The sequence below is a fragment of the Mangifera indica genome, chromosome 8, assembly GCF_011075055.1.
Source record: "Mangifera indica cultivar Alphonso chromosome 8, CATAS_Mindica_2.1, whole genome shotgun sequence".
In the NCBI taxonomy this organism is placed as follows: domain Eukaryota; kingdom Viridiplantae; phylum Streptophyta; class Magnoliopsida; order Sapindales; family Anacardiaceae; genus Mangifera; species Mangifera indica.
Window position 1 is genome coordinate 4,870,824 of NC_058144.1, and position 18,474 is coordinate 4,889,297.

The 18,474-nt window shown below is 36.5% G+C and overlaps 5 protein-coding genes across 10 annotated transcripts; 2 read left to right on the top strand and 3 right to left on the bottom strand.

Moving 5' to 3' along the window:
• Positions 1 to 764: 764 nt before the first annotated feature.
• LOC123224296 (transcription factor PAR2-like) lies at positions 765 to 1,722 on the top strand. The gene has a single exon (XM_044647919.1). It carries the CDS (start codon positions 1,194 to 1,196, stop codon positions 1,611 to 1,613), a length of 420 nt encoding a protein of 139 aa, XP_044503854.1. The 5' UTR covers positions 765 to 1,193; the 3' UTR covers positions 1,614 to 1,722.
• Positions 1,723 to 2,773: 1,051 nt separating this feature from the next.
• LOC123224499 (peroxisomal and mitochondrial division factor 1-like) lies at positions 2,774 to 3,994 on the top strand. 2 transcript variants are annotated; one of them, XM_044648184.1, is made up of 2 exons: positions 2,774 to 2,928; positions 3,023 to 3,994. In XM_044648184.1, the coding sequence occupies exon 2, from the start codon at positions 3,037 to 3,039 to the stop codon at positions 3,913 to 3,915; it is 879 nt and encodes a 292-aa protein (XP_044504119.1). In that variant the 5' UTR covers positions 2,774 to 2,928; positions 3,023 to 3,036; the 3' UTR covers positions 3,916 to 3,994. The 2 variants fall into 2 exon arrangements, with proteins under 2 accessions (XP_044504119.1, XP_044504121.1); XM_044648186.1 differs by having other exon boundaries at positions 2,783 to 2,928; positions 3,007 to 3,994.
• A 1,713-nt stretch (positions 3,995 to 5,707) lies between these two features.
• LOC123224115 lies at positions 5,708 to 7,889 on the bottom strand. Of its 5 annotated transcripts, none has more exons than XR_006503903.1 (4): positions 6,809 to 7,889; positions 6,575 to 6,674; positions 6,211 to 6,396; positions 5,708 to 6,086 (listed from the first exon to the last, which is right to left on the bottom strand). XR_006503903.1 is itself a non-coding variant. In XM_044647647.1 (3 exons), exons 1-2 carry the CDS (start codon positions 7,595 to 7,597, stop codon positions 6,582 to 6,584), a joined length of 882 nt encoding a protein of 293 aa, XP_044503582.1. In that variant the 5' UTR covers positions 7,598 to 7,889; the 3' UTR covers positions 5,708 to 6,089; positions 6,575 to 6,581. The 5 variants fall into 5 exon arrangements, 3 of the variants coding, with proteins under 3 accessions (XP_044503582.1, XP_044503583.1, XP_044503581.1); XR_006503904.1 differs by having other exon boundaries at positions 5,708 to 6,089; XM_044647647.1 differs by lacking the exon at positions 6,211 to 6,396 and having other exon boundaries at positions 5,708 to 6,089.
• Positions 7,890 to 10,499: 2,610 nt separating this feature from the next.
• On the bottom strand, positions 10,500 to 12,132 carry LOC123223576 (ribosomal L1 domain-containing protein 1-like). The gene has a single exon (XM_044646797.1). The coding sequence runs from the start codon at positions 12,061 to 12,063 to the stop codon at positions 10,792 to 10,794; it is 1,272 nt and encodes a 423-aa protein (XP_044502732.1). The 5' UTR covers positions 12,064 to 12,132; the 3' UTR covers positions 10,500 to 10,791.
• Positions 12,133 to 12,704: 572 nt separating this feature from the next.
• Positions 12,705 to 14,474, bottom strand: LOC123223415 (taxadiene 5-alpha hydroxylase). Its single transcript, XM_044646578.1, has 3 exons — positions 13,502 to 14,474; positions 13,184 to 13,371; positions 12,705 to 12,998 (listed from the first exon to the last, which is right to left on the bottom strand). Exons 1-3 carry the CDS (start codon positions 14,472 to 14,474, stop codon positions 12,705 to 12,707), a joined length of 1,455 nt encoding a protein of 484 aa, XP_044502513.1.
• Between the last annotated feature and the right edge of the window lie 4,000 nt (positions 14,475 to 18,474).

Genomic DNA, 18,474 nt, shown 5'->3' on the forward strand with positions numbered 1-18,474 from the left:
TCTTTAAAAAATATAGCATCATGGACGTTTTCAATTTCATCTTATCATCCAACATCGTAACACCACTTTGTAATAAAACCACCAAGTTGAAACACAATACTCTATAACCAGTCTTTCTGCCCTAATCATCTTCGATTCTCAGTAAGTTGATCTCCCTTGCTTACTGCAAAACGTCAATATTTATCAAGCTATTTGGATGCAATATTTGTGGATACTTTTCTACTTGAAAACAAAGAATATAATATAATAACACTGAAATCAGAAAAAAAAAATATGCATAGAGATCGTGTTGTGTGTGAGTTTTTTTTGGTGGATGGATTACATTATATCCAAGAAAAAACTGGGCAAAATAGAAATAAAACAAAATGTTGTGTGTAAATGCAACATAAGATTAGGTGGATCTGATCACTCGAGTCCCATATGCCCAACACACAGTATCTCTACCACAGTCTCAACGCCATTTGTTTCCTTCTTGGAAACACTACCACCACCTTCACCACCCACCTCCATCTCCGCCGCCGCCGCCATCACCACCACCACCTCCATCCCATATCCTACTAATCTATTTGTTTATTTCTTTGAGGGGCTCAATAGTAGTAGATGGGACCCATCATACAGCTGCCACGTGTCATTTATACTAATGCTAGTGATTAAGATCATAGGAAAGAGAGAGAGAGAGAATGCACATGGCTGGTGTTGGGTTCAAGAAAATCATGTGATCACATGTGCTCTCTCTCTTTCCCCTTTGTTTTTGTGGGCCCCCCTTTTCCTTTTATTTTTCTTTTCTCTATGTCTATTAACCTATCCACACCTGATCATCACACGCTCTTCCTCCTCCTCATTGCGCGTCACACTTATTCCCACCTTGCATGTGGGAGACTACTACACTTCCCTTTTCATCATGCCTCTACATGCCACATGCAAGCACTCATTGCCTCACAATCACCACGCGACGTAATAAGCGAGTGAAGTTTACACCCCAACTCAAAACCAAAAGCAGGCTGGGCAAAACCCAAACGGGGTGGACCCAATCTTCGTTGGCATTGACATTTCTAGAGCTCAACAATAATTTAACGCCCATTTCTTCTCATACTCGGTACTCTCTGTGGTCATAACTCTTAAGCATAACCCTACTTCTCATCCCAGCCCCCCTCTCTCTCTCAAAGCATCTTCATTTTCTCTGTTGTATTTTTATGGAGCAGGCGCTAAGTTCAACAATCTCCATACCCACATTTCGGAGGAGTGAAAGAAAGACAAAAGCAAAAACCCACATGAAATCTGAGACTTATTCTCGGTGTAGAAAGAGAGGTGAAATTAATACTAGTAGCAGTAGTTTTCAGCGGATGAAAAGAATAGACACGAAGGTTCATGACAAAGTGAGTGGTACTAGTGAAGAAGAAGAAGAAGAAGATGAAGGTGAGAAGGGTGAAGTGGAGAGAAAGATTGTCGCATTGCAAAGGATTGTACCGGGAGGAGAGTCACTAGGAGTTGATAAGTTGTTTGAAGAAACGGCTGAGTATATATTGGCTTTACAATGTCAGATTAAAGCCATGAAAGCTCTCGCAAGTTTTATTCAAGGCTTGGAGAAGGAGAAGAGGAAATTTGGGGGCTGATCGATAATGATTATGTAACTGGTTTATCATTATTTTGATGAGAAAACCAATTGTATCCGTTTTTAATATCTTCAATTTATTTTGCCAATATTGTTGGGAGCAGCAAAAACTAATCTTTCTTTTTCGTTTTTAAATTTGTTTAGTGCAGATGGATAGTTTTAAGAACGTTAATAGGAATTGGGTTGAAGTCATTGAAATATGACTGCAGGGGCTTTCGCACTTTTCCATCTTTCTTTTTCATGTTGATGGCGATTAAGAAGGGGAATTTGGGTGATTGCGTTTGGCTTCCTAAATATTAGAGAAAATGGACAAAAGACTGCTGAAGTAAAATAAGAAAACAACATTGAATGGGAAATTATTGTTGTCTTGTCCACATAAAGACGCAACAGCAACAAGTGGACATTGTCACAGGAGTTGAGGATTCAAATATCCAGTTTCCAAAAATGTCAACATTTCTGGCAAGTTGCTTTATACATTTTTATAAGGAGATTAAGCAGCATTAGATTTAGAAATTAGGTATAAAATATTAAGGATGATTTTTTAAATAAATTAATATTTAAAACCAAACGTCTATATGCAAATTTAATCTAATCTTTTTGGAAAATCTAAACCACGTGTTGACCGGATCACCCACCCTTTTATCATCAGAGATTCCCACTATAACTTTACGGAAATTGTTGGTTGAAAAATCCATTCTTCTGCTAGTTCGCCAATTACATGAGAAGACCAAACATTATTTAATCTCAAAACCCTAAAAAATAACACGACAACAAGTGGAAGTCAAACTTATCATCCATAATATTAAGTAGGGAGACTAGGAGAAGAGATATATTAAGCAGAAAATTGGTACTTTGTTGGATCTAAAAGGAGCATCATTACATAGAAAATGTTGTGGCATAAACTTGAGTAATTTTGGGGGATTTCAGTGGGAGAGAGGTGATCGTTTTTAAAGAAAATGAGGGAAATTGGAGAATTCATGGGTGAGAAAGGGAGGGAAATTTGTGGTAGGTGAAGGGAGAATGGAGTTTAGAGCTAAAAAATGGAGAGAGTGTTTTTCCGTAAAAAATAAAGGAAGGTTTTATTTTTAAGGTTTTAAGACAGGACGATATTTTTGCCTTTCCATGTAACGTTTTATACTATCGAAATTGACAGATGGGTGAGAAAATAACAATTTCAGTTTAAAGGGTAAAACATTGTACTTTCAGAAAAGTCCAGGGGGGACATGTTATTTAGCCTAGTTATTATTATTCCCTGTGTTCGGTTAGTTTTGTCATTAGAAACCCTAATACAGTATCTGACCCCTCCATAGGAAAAGGTCGAGCTTTTGTGTTTATCTTTCTGTTTGGTTGCCAAGAAAAGCTTGGAATGAAAAATAAAGACTTTTGATAAACAGTTTTACATTTTTGCAGGATCATCGTAAACAATGGCAGAGCGAGAGACTGTCCACAACGGCGTTGCATCAACTGAGACAGAGAATCAGACGGCGGAGAGTTTCTACGATCTGGATCAAGAAAACCAAATAGCTGAACTGACGAGAAAGACGGAAGTGCTTGAAGAAGAGAACCGAGAAATGAAGGAGAATATTAAGAACCTAACGATTGAAATTGAAGGATCTGAAGAGGATAAGAAAGTTTTCGAATCAATTGCTGCTCGAGCTTTTGAATTGGAAACTGAGGTTTCGAGACTCCAACATGACCTGATAACGGCGATGAGCGCAGGGGATGAAGCGATTGCTGAGGTGGCTGAGTTAAAGACGAATTTAAGAGAGAAAGTAGTGAAATTGGAGGGATTAGAGAAAGAAATTGATGGGTTAAAGAGTGAGAAAGCTGATAGTGAGAAGAAAGTGAGGGAGTTGGAAAGAAAAATTGGGACTTTGGAAGTGAGGGAATTGGAAGAGAAGAGCAAAAGGGTAAGAGTTGAAGAGGAATTGAGGGAGAAAATAGATGAAAAAGAGAGTGAAATTAGTGGGTTTAAGAAGAAAGTTAAGGATTTGGAGTCTGAATTGGATAAGTGGAAGGTTGAGAAGAAGTCAGTGGAGGGAAGTTTGAAGGAATCAGTAAGCAAATCTAAGGAAATGGAGGTCAAGATTTCTGAATTGGAGAAAGAGATAGAGAAGGCGAAGGCGGTGATTAGTGGACTCAAGGAGAAGACATTGGATGGTTTTAATGGGAATGTGAGGGATTTTAAACCCTCTGTTGATGATGGACGGAAGAGTTTAAACTTGCAATGGCCGATTGTGGCTGCGACTGCTTCTGTTCTTGCCGTTGCTGTGGTTGGTGTTTGCTATGCGAGGCGGAGGTGATTGGATACTTGGGTCACGAGTATGCTATAAACCTTTCAATTTTGATAAATAAAATTTATGCTTTTTTGGCTTGGCAATATTTTTGAGCTCGTTATGGAGGATGATTTACTTTGATGATTTTTGGCTGTTTTGATGCTTGATTACTAGTTGTCTCTTTTTTCATCAGAATACTAAATTATTCTATATTGTTTTCAAAAGAGTTATTATTATAACTTTTTGCTTAGCGTAGTCGTAGAGTTGGATTTCCTGCTGATTAATCTGTGTGTTTTGCCACATTGGTATGTGATTTCATTTGCTGTTGGATTTGTAATTGCAAAATGCGGACGTGAATTTTGTGATTGATTGTTCTAATTCAGGGGAATCACTGTATCACTGATTAATCACTGTGTTTTGCCCCTGATGCAAGAATTTATGTATGTGTGGTTTCTTTGTTTTGTGTATTTTTCATGAAGCTATATCATATTTTGAATTTTATCATAGTTTATGCATATTTTATCCAATGGTTTGGAGAAGTTTATCTTGCCACTAAACACAAACTGAATACATTTGCCAGTCCCGGCCCAATAAGAGAAGAACTAACTGCATGATACTGTTGTTTAATTTTCTACCTGTATGCACCAGATATTTTGATGGACTCACTTTTTATAAGGTCCATCCTGTGGCTCATGTCTGAGAGCTGTATGCGGGAAGTTGATCACCTAGGGAAGTAATATGTTTCATTGATTGACTACTTCACTTGCTCAAATTTGATACTTTCCAGAACCACAATATCTCTATCCTTTCAACTAGCTTTTAGATGTTCATCCTCTAATCAAAATAGATACAGTTCAATAGCTCTAAGTTGTTTCTGATACTAGTGGGGCAACTGTCCTCTGTTTTTTTTTGTCTTTTGGATTTTGCTTATTAACCACGCCATCTTTTCTTTAGTGTTCAGTATGTGTATCTATTCTGAAGGTTGACATGTTAATGGGTTTCATTGCATGATTAGTCAAATACTAGATTTGTGATTGTTATGTTTGCATATGTTTTGATATGGCCCAAATACGCTAGAGGGGTTTCAGCCTTGGATGTGCTGCTATTGCCATCCATGATGGTTCCTACTACCAGATAACTAGTGCAAACGCATTTCCTAAGGGCCATTTTGTGAATTGTGCAGGACAGCTAGGTACTGAACAAATTTATCTTTCATCATGTGGGGGTTTACGAATGTGTAATAAGCATTGTCTTAGTGAAGGTCTTGCATCTCTATTTTCTTAATGGACCCCGACTTGTTGATGGGTAGTGTCCTTTAGCTCATTTTCTGTTTTTGATTGTATTCAAAGGATGACTTTGTTCAGTTTTATTGGTTCTTGCATTTTATGGTGGCTTAGTTAGTTTCGCTTCTGTTGGAATTTGAATGTTATGATACCGTATTCAGTGTTTTAAAGATGAGTAATACTATGCATAACTATTTTGAGTACATATAATTGGATGTTACTTCATTCTTAATTTAAAATTACTCAATCATTTGATAACACACATTGCTTGTATATTTATTTGTGTATTCAAAATGGATATATATGGTTTTATTATTTTAAAGATGATATGTTGTCCAGTTTCATATCTTGGGCTGGAAATGTGAAAAAGATTGGGATGGAACCGATCATGTTCACTAACTTGAATTTGATTGGCATGTTACAGTCAAATTAATATGAACGAAATAAATTTTATTTTTCCCAACCGTCATTAGGCTCATCTTAACTTAGAAGATTAATCATTTAATCCGGTTATTAAATCAATTCTCCCCTTCAAATTCTTAAACAAAAATGTTATTTCTTTTCACTGGCTAAAAGCAGCATAACCATTAAAGTCCATGCAATTTTGAACACACCATACATTTAACACCGTTTAGACAATGATCACAATCACAAATGCAACAAGAAATCAATATATCACTAAAACTTTGTTCAAATCCCACCGCCCTAACTTCACACTTCAGGCTTTGCGCATCTTAATCTTAAAAAAAATTGTAACAACAATATCAATCTCCCATTTGTTCAAAAACACAATCTTGATCCGGTAGCCGCTGCAAGGATATCCCAATACAATCTGCCAGCAGTAGGTAAATTGCTGTTAATACTCTGAAATCTAGTAATAGCTAGCGCACATCTTCAGACTCCCCTATCAAATATCTGCTGTAAAATGCACCAAAAAAATTGAGGCCTAAAATTAGCTCTCAAGGATCTCAATGATTCTACCAATAGTCCTAATGATACTCTTCAACTACTTGCATATAAAGAACCATAAATTACCCACCTCTGGAACCCGCAAATTTTCATCTCCAGTTGCCGGATAGAAAAGACAATTATCATCCATAACTATGGTTAATCACCACAACTTACAGACTATCCTGCTTTATGTAAACCTTTCTCTATTTTTCATTCACAATGGACAAGTTCATTTTTCAATCCTTTTCAAGTGTTTCACCAAAATTCTGTGTTACTGCATCGCATAGGAAATATAACTAAAGATCACGCAGATTTTACCGTCGATATAAAACAAACTCAAGAGTCCAACCTCTGAGGAATAAATAGGAGTACATAATCCACACCACACTTCAAGGAACAAGCAAAATCAATTACTACCAAGATAATAAATCAACAATAGGAGTTCCTTTCACCTTCCATTTATCTGTCGGAGCGACGGAGAATATCAAGAAGTCCACAGCAGCTTCTCCAGGAAGTTGGTCGGAAGTTGCGCCGGGACAAAGATATAATAGGCTGTCAAAGACAGTATTCAATAGACAATAATTAAGATATAGCATTGGCTCATATATTAACGCTAACAATATGCAAAGAAAAGTTTAATTTTTTCATTCAATCTATGATGGTTTGATTCAAGTGAAGTTACAAACCGGATTTCCAGTGCTTCCAGGAATCTCAGGCTTATTAACCGATTCACAGGGATTGCTGGTGTCGACAACACTGTCTAAATCTGCCATTGTCTGGTTTGGTTCATCAACTTTTCCCCTGGATTCCGAATAAGCAGCGTTGGATGACTTCTCAGTATTCTGTTCCAAAACAGGCAATTTTGTTTCCTCAGTTTTCTTTGAGACGACATCACTTATAGCTGGAGGAACCTCACCATTCTCCTCAAAAGGGGGCAAAATTATTTCTCCAATTTTCTCTGACACAACCTCCGTTACAACTTGAGAAACCCCATTGCTCTCATTAGAAGAAGGCAAAGTTTCTTCTTTAATCGCCTTGGACAAGTCATTTGTTTCATCCGCAGAAACACCATTGCTCTCCTCCAAAGACTGCGAAATGTTGACTTCCGATTCCTTGGATTCTGATCCAGCAACATCATCAGGAGTCTCTGATATCTCAACCGCTACTTCAACATCCTCTGTCAACTCTTCTGCAAGGGAAACCTCTGTTTCAATTGGATCAACAACTGAGTCGATAACAGTTTTCTCCTCCTGTAATTCCACTGAATCCACAACCTGAGGACTAATCTCAACGGGTTCTGCCTCTCCATCACGGTCATCATTTACAGACTCAGAATTCCCATTAACAACAACTTCTCTCACAGATTCGGCTTCTGCTTTACCCTCTCCTGACTCTTCAACAACCACTTTCTTATCCTCCTCCTGTGACTTCAATTTCTGGATCTCCTCTAATTCCCCATTTGATGATTCTTCCATTTGGTTGTGCTTCGTAGAAACTAATGATGCAAAAGAAGAATAGTATCTCTCTTTTCTCCTCTTCAGCTCATATATTTGTTATAATGATTATCTAGTTCCTTCTCTTCGAGGTATTCCAGCTCACGAACCCCTGCTTAATTATGCCAGCTTATGAAAAATGGAGTTAAAAAAGAAAAAACTGTAAGTCATACAAAAAGACTTTGGGAGATCCCTTTACGAATGAACATATCCACTAAAAATTTATTGAACAAGGAAGTAGGTTGATTTAAGGGATGAAAAGCAGGTATAGAATGGGAGGTGGGAATTTCTATATTATATTTGTCTCACTTCTTGGCTCCATTAATTAAGAACTCATGACTTGAATGTTAGTATTTGACCGGTTGTTGAAAGACAAGTTTCACGAAGAAATCAAAGAAGACGAAGAATGATAGATATATCTTGTAAATATACAAACACATTCAAGGTTTCTCTTTCCATCCCTTTCAGCTTTATTATTAGGTTTATGAGGGTTGTCCACTCTGAAAATTAACCTGAAAGGTATTGGTTTCACATTTGGAGAGCTTGCCAAGTTTCAATTTCCAAGTTGCCGACTTCCACTATATATGCCGACCTTTGGGCCAAATTTTTTTTCAATAATTCTTCATGTATTAGGTATAAATGTTTCAAGTGTTATCATGTTATTGGTCCAAAACATGATCGGATATCAATGTTTGTATCTGTAACTGTACCATTTTTAGTCAGGGTAGTAATTAGATGAAAGCCTCAATTTAACTGGGTAGGGCTTCATTTCAGTCACCATAAATCCAAAGTTATAGTTCCACCAGCCACAACCCACAAGGCCAGACCTAACCCGCAGTTGGGTTCTAATTTAGACCAACTTAGAAAACATGAATCTAATTGCAGTTAAAGCATCAACCATCCATACAAGCCTGTAACAAGATATCAACCTGTCAAAGTTTAGTCGGCAAGTATGTTAAAATAGGATAATGATATTCCAGGTTCAACTGATCTTCTTCCCGATTAATGCAAATGGGTAGTTTTGCTGCAATTATTAATTGATGGAAACATTTCATACAGAATCGAGTATACTTCCCAGTTCCCACCTCTCTAGTTGCTTTTAGCTAGTTTGGCATACTAAAATTTTAAAAACAGAGAGATTTGATAATTATATTGTAAAACAATAAACTGACGCAGCCCAAAAAAACATTTTTAACATATTCACAGCACCATTTCAGAGGAACAAAATCTTTCCGAATTTCCATGATACTGTTTGCCCAGTTGTTAGCATCATCAAGTGCCCCACTTCTTCCGGATCCCCGCACTCGACTTAAAATTGGTTTATAGCTTCGTTTCTTAGCTCCACCATCCCTGTTGGAAAAAAGTAATTGTAGTGTTAAACATTGTCTAGCACCTATCTTTCATTAGAAGTTAAATCTGAAACACTTCCATGTTACTAAAGCATCTACACAAGGACTTTCGCAAAAATAGTGGTCAAGTGTCATTTTTATCCAAGCTTTTTGTATATGGTATGATGGTGCTTTACATGTTGTAGATCGAGATTTTGTTGAAGAATATTTTTTTGTCCGTCCAGCCATTACTTAGATAGTTTTTGCAAAGGATTATTATAAAAATGATATAAAATTATGGACACATATGATAACACAATCACATGATACATCATCTAGACATTAGACATCCAATTAGATACTCCATATGCCATACAAGAGGGATAGAAAGATGAATCCGAATGATAATCATCTTTAATTTCATCTTTACCAGGAAAACAGACAAACTTGGTTATTAAGACGTGATTTCTATTATTAGACCCAACTTATACTTGTACTGAATGCCAATTAAGAACATAGAGAAGTGGAAAGTATTGAAATAAAAACACATTTACAATGACCAATATTCTTTGTCCTACTTTAAGAAAAGCAAGACCATATCCTACCTTATGAAGAGGCCTCCCAAAATTTTCATAGGCCTCTTCCCTACAACCATTGCCGGCTCATGCCTCTTATCATCTACCACTTAATCTAAAGGAAATTGAAAATAAAAGAATAATTCATATTCTCAAGTTCTGAGCTACAATACCTACATACATAAGCAACTTTGTGTTCTTAAGGATATTTCGTTAAACAACGACATTGGCAATGGGGCCTAGGAATTGAATTGTTTGACCCATTTCCTGTGTTTGTCTTTTTAAAAGTAGATAACATCATTAATAATACTTTAATAGCAAATGCTGCATTGCCCTCCTACATGGGATGCCCAGAAAGCTCCCTTGTTATCATTATCAATATGCCCATAGCACCACTTCAGAGGGTATACAATTTCTCTTCATTGCCATGAAACGGCACTCCCCATGTTAAGCGTCAACAATTCTTCCTTCATTGCTCCAGCTCCACATTTCACTTGCACGTTGTAGCATTGTTTATCAGCTCTGCTGTTATCTCGGGAAATAACAAGTCGACTATTCTCTGGGGATTGAAAATTGGGCCAAGGGGAGTGTAAGGAATGCAAATACTAGGATAATTAAGAAGACCTTATGCATGGTGGTACTGGTAGCCATGGGGATGGTGATGATGAATCGTTTAGGCTGAAGATTAAGCCTCAGGTTTGAATTGTACTTGTTAACTTGCTTTTGGCCTTTCCACATCATACAAATTCCAAGAGTCTAAGAATATGAGGCACAAAGATTTCTCAGTAACAATCTAGCTAATCTTGCATTAATTTGATTGGTTTAGTTCTTATAAGGACTACCCCTGATTCCATAACCCAAAAAAAATCCCCAATTATTTTCTTTTAGATAGCATCAAGCAGAGATAGACATTAAAAAGAATTTAAAGTTTACCAACAGAAGCCACACCGGATTTATGAAGGCAAAAGTGAAACAAAGAACTTAAAAAAAATAAAAAACATTAAATTCAACAGCTTCTACAATGAAAATACCAATTTCGCAATAGCCTAATTTCAAGTTCTTCAATATTCACCAACTAATGAAACAGAATCACAACATGAATACCGTTTTATAAATTTAAACAAAATCTAACAGAAGGCTAGACAACTATTCTTGCTATTCTGTTAGTCCAACCTGCAGTAAATGATTCAAAGAATCCTCTCCCTCGAGCTTCAATCAGCCACCATGAAGTATTATGCTACCACCTGTTTCTTAGCCTTTCTTTCCTTCACCTTCATTTCTGCATTTTCAACTTCTCAAGTCCGCTCTTCTTCTCCTTTTTTCCACTAAAATCTTCCCAGTCTTTCTTTAAAGACAACCCTTCTTCCTTTTTCTTCTTTTGCTTGACATCAGCCATCTTTTTCATCTTCTTAATATCATCATCTTTTTTCACCTTAGCTACCTTCTTCGGTAGTTTCTCAGCTTTCCCTTTATCCCCCTTCTTCCTCTTCTTACTCAAAATTTCAGCACTAACCATTTCACCAGCTTCTCCATCATCACTTTCGCCAAAATCTCCCTCACCATCAACACTTTCTCCTACATCTCCTATACCATCATCACTTCCCAATTCATCCTCATCAAATACCTCCTCAATATTACTATCCATATACCTGATCTCATGAATTCTCCCTTTCTTCTTCGACTTCTTTTTATTACCATCATCATCAACAGCCTTGACATTCTCTTTCTCAACCTTCTCATCAACAACTTTCTCTTCTCTATCCTTTATTCCCTCAATCTTCAACCTCATATCTGGAACCGCCTGATAAGCTGGCAAAGCCAAGCTCTCCAACATTTTCAAATGAAACGACCTAACATTCCCCCACTTCCTAGGAACAATCTCGGCAATTCCGTTAATTGCAGCCATCACATTCTCCACAATCTCCTTCGTGCCCATTGAAACCTTCCCCACCTTCAAAACACTACAAGTCCCCGTTCTCAAATACAACAAAGCCGACTCGCAAACCTTCTCAATCTGCTCCTTCCAATTATTATGCTTCAAATCCATCGGGACCGGAATCTTCTTCTTCTTGAAAAAATGCTTCCCCAACAACTTAGGCAAGAGTGGAACTACTCTTTTATCAGCAAAAAACATATCATAGGAATCACAGAGCTTCCTCTTCGCCTCAAAGGGGCGATAATCAGTCTTCAATTTGGTAATCTTAACGACCTTGGCTATGGGCAATTCGTCGTTTTTAATTTTCTTCAATGCAGCATCTTTAGTGAGGCTAGACTTGGGACGATCATCGATTATTAGGCAGAATTCAGGTGGGTTGTCGTCTTCTTGGCGGATTAAGGAGTGGGGGAGTGGGATTTTGTAAGGGTTGGTGCGACAATTTTGTGGGATTTTCTTGAGAGTTAAAATAAGGTAGATGAAATCGTCTTTCTCAAGAAGCTGAGGCTTCTGTGTTTGGGATTTGGAGTTTTTCCATTTTAAGAGTGCGTTCACAGCTTTTTCTACCGTCTTTGAACTTACTCTCGTAGGAGCTGGATTGGTGGTAGCCATGGTGGGTACTGGCACTTGGTAGCACAAAGAGGCTCTGAAGCTTGCCTCGTCTCTCTTGTAATAGGGTTTTTGGAGACTATATTTTCGGGATTTAGGGTTTGGGAGGGTAACACGGGGATGGGCTGGGCCGCTCACATCTATTTTCTCCTTTTTTTTAAGTGGCCTTAAGTCTCGTTGTTATTAATCCAACGATACCAATATTATAATTATTTTCCCGGTGATCGAGATATATTATGTTTTAGGGCATGTTACATGTTTTGAAGTTACAAAAACTGCAATTACAGGGGCCATTTCCGGTTGAAATGGTTAAAGTATTGGACAAATAAGTGCAAGCACTTGGCTTTAACTTGATAACTGACAAATTTATATTAAAGCGAGGAAACTAACTCAGTAATGAGGCGATCGGAGATATATTTTGTTTACATACTAAGATATGAAGTAAAATGTTGAAGAACAAAAAGAAAGTGGACTGCCAAATGTTAAGGTCAGACTTCCGAGTTGCAATTTATTAGTTGTTTGCTTCCAGTGACGGTTGCGACTGTAGCAATTTGCGAAAGCTTTGAATAAATAGAAGTGAGTAGCATGTATTACAAGGTAGCATTAGAATGTTTAGATACAGGCCAATAATTTTAGCGACTTGTTTACATCGTAGGAGAAATTTTGATAGGCATTCCCTGGGAAGGAAAGGGGAGGGGATCCATGGTGATGGGCTCATTGGGATAAAGTAAAAACCAATCGTAACGAGTTACAACATAATGAACAAAGATGAGAATGTTGAGCTTGGCAAGTTGGTAACCAGCACACACTCTCGGTCCTCCTCCGAAAGGAAGAAATACATATGGTGGGATGGCTTCCTCAAACCTACTCGGGTTGAAAGTAAGAGGATCTTCAAAATACTCAGGATTGTAATGTGTTCCATAGGTTGTCCATAGCACCTGCAAATACCCACACAATTTAATTAACCTTCGCATTGATATCTAAAGCATTTTTGTTGTTAAACTGTGTGTTCTTTAGTGAATCATATTCAGGATTTGTAAGGCACCACGCATTTGCATGTATTTGCATGCTGGTATTTATTCAGGATGAAGAAGTTCATTAATGTATAAATATTTATGTGCACCTTCCATCCTCTGGGTATAGTGAATCCTTCATATTCAATGTCGGCAACAGCTTCCCTGAAAGAGCCAAAGATCGGAGGGAATAGGCGCATGCTTTCACGGGCAACTTGCCAGGTATACTTCATCTTCTTTATGTCCTCCATGGTTAGAATCTCCCCAGGCCTTTTATTGCTTATTATATCAACGTGCTCTGCCGGAAAATAAGGAACTTTCGTATGAGTAATCTTGGTGGAAGAATAAAATAAAAATTGAGTTCTTCCATTTATACAATATAAGCTTATTATATGCCATCAAAACTCAAGTAGATCTAGAATATGTACCTCGCAGGAGCAGAGAATAGCAATTTGGATACTGAGCCAGCATTTTAAATGTCATGGCAATTGAAAAAGAAGTGGTATCATGTGCTGCAAAGATAAGTAAAATCACATTATCAATGACCTCGTCTTCTGTAATATCGCCTCGAATCATTGCAGCCACCAATTGTGACAATAGCATTCCTTCTTCTTTTCCAACTCCTTCCTTATTCCTGTTGCTTTCCATTTCATTCCTTTTCTCTCCCACTACATTTACTAAAATGTTTTCTATCTCCTGCCTTGCTTTCTTTGCTCTCCAGAATCTTGACCCAGGAAAGTTAATTGCTGGGGCAAAAACACCTTCCAATACTCTCTCGAAAGTTGTCAACAAACCCGCCTTTACTTTGATCCCTAGCAAACACTCAAAAACTATGGTGAATGTCAGTAATTTTGTGGAACGATAAAGGCTAAGTGTATCTTGGCCAAGCCAATACGTATCTAAGTGTAGCTGAACTATGCTGCACATTTTGGGAACTAAAGACTCCAGCCCAGCATGGCTAAGGGTAGTGGCTATTATTCCCCGAAGGCACCGATGTTGCTCTCCTTGTTTTGCCATAATGCAGTCCTTTCCCATTAGCTGAACCGATGAAGAAGGCCATGAGCTTATCACCAACTTGAACTCATTCGATAAGAAAAACTGATTCGCTTCTGCTCCATTTACTATAACTGTTTGAGAACCTAGAAGCCTTGTCTTGAAAATCTTCCCATGCTTTGTTATCCGAGGTTGAACAAAATCCTCAAATAATCGATTCTTACGCTGAGCTTTGAAGAACTCAATTGTTTCACCAATCCAAGGAAGTCCCACATTCCCTGGTGGGAGCTTCCTCCTGTTTTTGATATAATCTTTCTTGTGTTTCAACAATATCACAAGGGCCAAGACCATTGCAGCTAAGAGAGAAAACATCCAGTTAGACTGAAGAAAGCTAATTTGCATAGCCATTGATGAAAGTGAGATATGATGAAAAGATTGAGTGAGAAGGGTGGAATTTATAGGTTTGGTGTGTCGTAATCAGGTTAATTAGTGATGATTTTTGTTCATGCAATTCTTAGTGATGACGGAATGCGCTCATATGAATAGAATTCAAAAAGTCAAACTCGTTGATTTTTTTTAAAAGGTCAACCAAGCGTACTACGTATCCATCGCAGCAATTCTAATATTTTGCAGCCGACTTGGGGGGAAAAAAGATAACATCATCAAAACGGTGAGTACAAACATTGCATGTGCAACACGCTCACCGCCCTTGCAGAATAACACGTAAGAATAATCATGATATATCTGAAAGTTGATTAGAATCTGAAGCTGTCCAGCGGTCATTGTTCATGGAGTTTTAAATACAGAATATCCCTAAAAATCTGCTAAGTCCAACAGTCTCTATAGAGTTTATCTCTTCGATAGGAAGTCAAATGGAATCAATTTCACCTCCGATGACAGCTTATTAGTGATTACAAGTTTAAAACAATAAGTTAAGGGGAGAGAGAGAGAGAGAGAGGGGCTTAATCAATCTTGGGACTCAGCCATTGATCTAAAATTGTGAAAATTGATATGCTGCACTGGCCAAATCTTGTGGCTTTCCTCCCGTATTTGTTAATTCACCTTTCAAATCCAGTAAAGGGCCTGGCCAGATTACCAACGAGACTGCACATATATGGATTTTCATCACCCTGATTAATCATTTTGCTTTTTCTAGACTATGAATTTTATATACAGAGATTTTGGTATTAACAAAAGATTAAAATTAGTGTTGAGTTCACAAGAAGAATGAAATCTTGTCTTTAATGTTAATTAACTTTTATTTTTGGTCTAAGCTAGGTTGCTCTTAATTGTAAAATACGCATCTAACAATGATAGATTCTTAAGTTCACCCACTGTATGATGTACGAGGTTGGAAATGGAGGGTAAGAATTTTCAAAGGCGGTGATTTGATAACTATGAAAGCTGTTCGTACAATTTACTAAACTTCAAAGATACTAAACTTCAAACCTGTTCCTACATGTATACATGAACATATAAATACATGCATACATATATATATATATATATATATATATATATATATATATATATATATATATATATATATATATATATATATATATATATATATATATATATATATATATATGTAGTGGAGTTACATGTGTAATTGCATGTATGAATCTTGTGGTTCTAAAGCTCTAGACGTGCCTCATTCCCTTTTGATCCATTCTTAATAAACGAAGGGGCTGGATTAACGGGTCACGCGGGTGTCGGCATGGACTGTAGACCATCCAAATATGATGCTACTTAAAGCTTCCCCATGCAATGCACCAAAATGAACGCTTTATATCTAGGGTAAGAAACGGAGAAGACTATAACTAGTAGCCGATAGTGATAGCTGCTGTCGAGCACCAGAATGAGCCAAACTGGTCCTAAAATCTTATTTAAGATCTTCAACATGTTGAGAGACTACTCTGCAGCCTTTGTGTTGAATTCGTGTTGATGTGTCGACGTCACTAGCAGAAATTTTTTCTACATTTCACCATTTAATTATCTTCTTATAAACCTTATATTTTAACCATTCTATTCCAATCCAACTTAATTTACAGTTACTAAATATTAACAAGAATCTTTTGCTTTACCTTTAATAGTTAATGTATTCGTAATGTAACTTATACGCATATCAACTAAATTTGAACACTTTTTGTCCATGGTACAAGCACTGAAGTCTAAATAATTAACCTAATTAACTAGACAACACTGTTAGAACAGCCGGAAGATTGAGCATTACAAATTAATTTAAGTTTGAACGGTGGAAACATGCAATATTGAAGAGTTTTTTAATCATAAGTCTGGAAAGAATTTACCATATTAACTGTTTCTGAAACAGTGATAATATTAATGCAGCATTTACCAGGAAAGTTTCACAAGGTCAGAGGACTATTTCTTACCCAAATTTTAATGCAAACAAAAAAATATAAATATGAGGTTTTAAAATTTTAAATACCTATTTATAAACTAATTATTACTAAAACTTTTTATTAGAGATAATGATAAAACCATTATTTTATCACTAAACTCTAAAATTTATATAATTTTCTTTTTTAATTTGAAAAAATAATAATTTTTTTTTCAAAATTAAATCTTGAAAAATTCACTTTTCCCCTCAGTTGTAGGGCTTTATACTTTTTAAATTTGTTTCATTTGCAACCACCCCCACAAACTTTTTAAAACTTTGTTTCACCCCCATTTCAATTTATATCATCCCGATGACTCAACGAATAGTAACTAGACAATGGTTGGATGACAAAATATCGATGAAAGGACGATGATAAAACCCTAGAGCGTTGATAAAAGTACAACATTAATGAAAGGACATCGTGGACCCTTTTACCATCCAACTGTCATCTAAAAGTGTCAAAAAAATGAGTCAATATTTCGTCATCCAGTTATTGTCTAGCTCCTGTTGTTGAGCCATCAGAGATGATACAAGTTGAAATGGGGGGTGGAATAAAGTTTTAAAAAGTTTGTCGGGGTGATTGCAAAAGAAAAAAATTAAAAAATATGAAACTTAAAATTAGGAAAAAAATGATTTTTTTAAAATTTAATCTTAAAGAAAAAATGATATAAATTTTTAAAATTTAATAATAAAATAACTATTTTATTCTTTATTTTTTATCTCTGATGAAAAATATTTTTATAATAATTAATTTATTAAAAAATATTTAAACTTTTGAAATCTCATCCCTGTGGCTTTGTCTTGGGTGGGAAATAGCCCTTCAGCCTCTGAGCTGGCCTTACATATTTACTGTTGTTGTCCCTCTTCACTCTCCAATTACGACAACTCAGAACGGCCAGCACAGAGCCAAGCTGTAACTAGCTTTTATAAGGCAAGGCCAAAATGATGATATATATAATGAAAATTGACCCACTCTCTCTCTCATATTTATGTGAAAATCGCAGCCCAAGTTAGGTTTGACAGAAATTCAACGGCAGATACTAGATGTGTTACCACCACCTTCCCTGTCACTGTAATTAAGTTCACTTTCTGTATTCTGGACCCTTTCTCTTTACTCTCGCCATCTTCTTCCATGTGTATTCTTAAACATTGTTTCTGTTCATTCTACCGTTATTACCACTCACTATATATAATTTCAAACTTTTTTATTTTTTTTTACGGTACGGTTTTAGTTTATTATGTAATAGATGATCATCTGCAAACTTACAGCCAGTTGTTCAGAATTTTCGGCCCCCAGCAAGATTTCGATCTAGTGATCAGAAATCTGGAACTGGGAAATGATCAGCTTTAAATCGCCATGATCCATCACAATATACAGAGCAGCTGGCTCCACTGTATCACAGGGTTTCGTCTTAGAATTGAATAATAAGTTGCAAAGTACTGGATAATATTTTCTCTGAATAATTTTAGATAATAGGTATATAAATATATAAAATGATAGTAAGTTTCAATAGATGTAAATAAATAATGCCGCGGTAAAAAACCAAATTTACATGACATTACATTCAAAATATTTCATTTAATTTGCACATGTAGCAGATATAAATCCAGGATTGCTTGAATGGGAGTTGGCTGGGACCAGCTAAAACTAGTTTGTCTAGGTTTAGACCTAGATGCTAGATACGTGTCCCTTGGGTATTCCATTTTATACAGCTTCAAAACGTCACAGTATGGACTTGACAGGCATTCTGGGTATCGATCCCAAAATTAAAGTACATGAATAGAGATTGATGTTAATTACTATTCATGTTCTTCGAAGAATTTCTAACATAGTTTTCCTTCATATTCGATGTCACGTCGTTGATTTGTCATCCTGTGAAAATATGTAATTTTAGTTCTCTGGTTCTTGTTGTCATCAGCGGTCTCTTTGATGGTTGTATAGAGCCCAGTTACTTTTGTACGCATACATTACATACTCACAATTAAATAATTGCCTGAATCAGA

Bases quoted from the DNA above. Each gene is read 5' to 3' on its own strand.
- LOC123224296 (XM_044647919.1), top strand. From the start codon at position 1,194: ATGGAGCAGGCGCTAAGTTCAACAATCTCCATACCCACATTTCGGAGG.
- LOC123224499 (XM_044648184.1), top strand. From the start codon at position 3,037: ATGGCAGAGCGAGAGACTGTCCACAACGGCGTTGCATCAACTGAGACA.
- LOC123224115 (XM_044647647.1), bottom strand. From the start codon at position 7,597: ATGGAAGAATCATCAAATGGGGAATTAGAGGAGATCCAGAAATTGAAG. The intron at 6,675-6,808 runs GTTTGTAACTTC...TGTCTTTGACAG, and splicing joins CTGGAAGCACTGGAAATCCG to CCTATTATATCTTTGTCCCG.
- LOC123223576 (XM_044646797.1), bottom strand. From the start codon at position 12,063: ATGGCTACCACCAATCCAGCTCCTACGAGAGTAAGTTCAAAGACGGTA.
- LOC123223415 (XM_044646578.1), bottom strand. From the start codon at position 14,474: ATGGCTATGCAAATTAGCTTTCTTCAGTCTAACTGGATGTTTTCTCTC. The intron at 13,372-13,501 runs GTACATATTCTA...ATTTTCCGGCAG, and splicing joins CTATTCTCTGCTCCTGCGAG to AGCACGTTGATATAATAAGC. The intron at 12,999-13,183 runs GTGCACATAAAT...GGGTATTTGCAG, and splicing joins CTATACCCAGAGGATGGAAG to GTGCTATGGACAACCTATGG.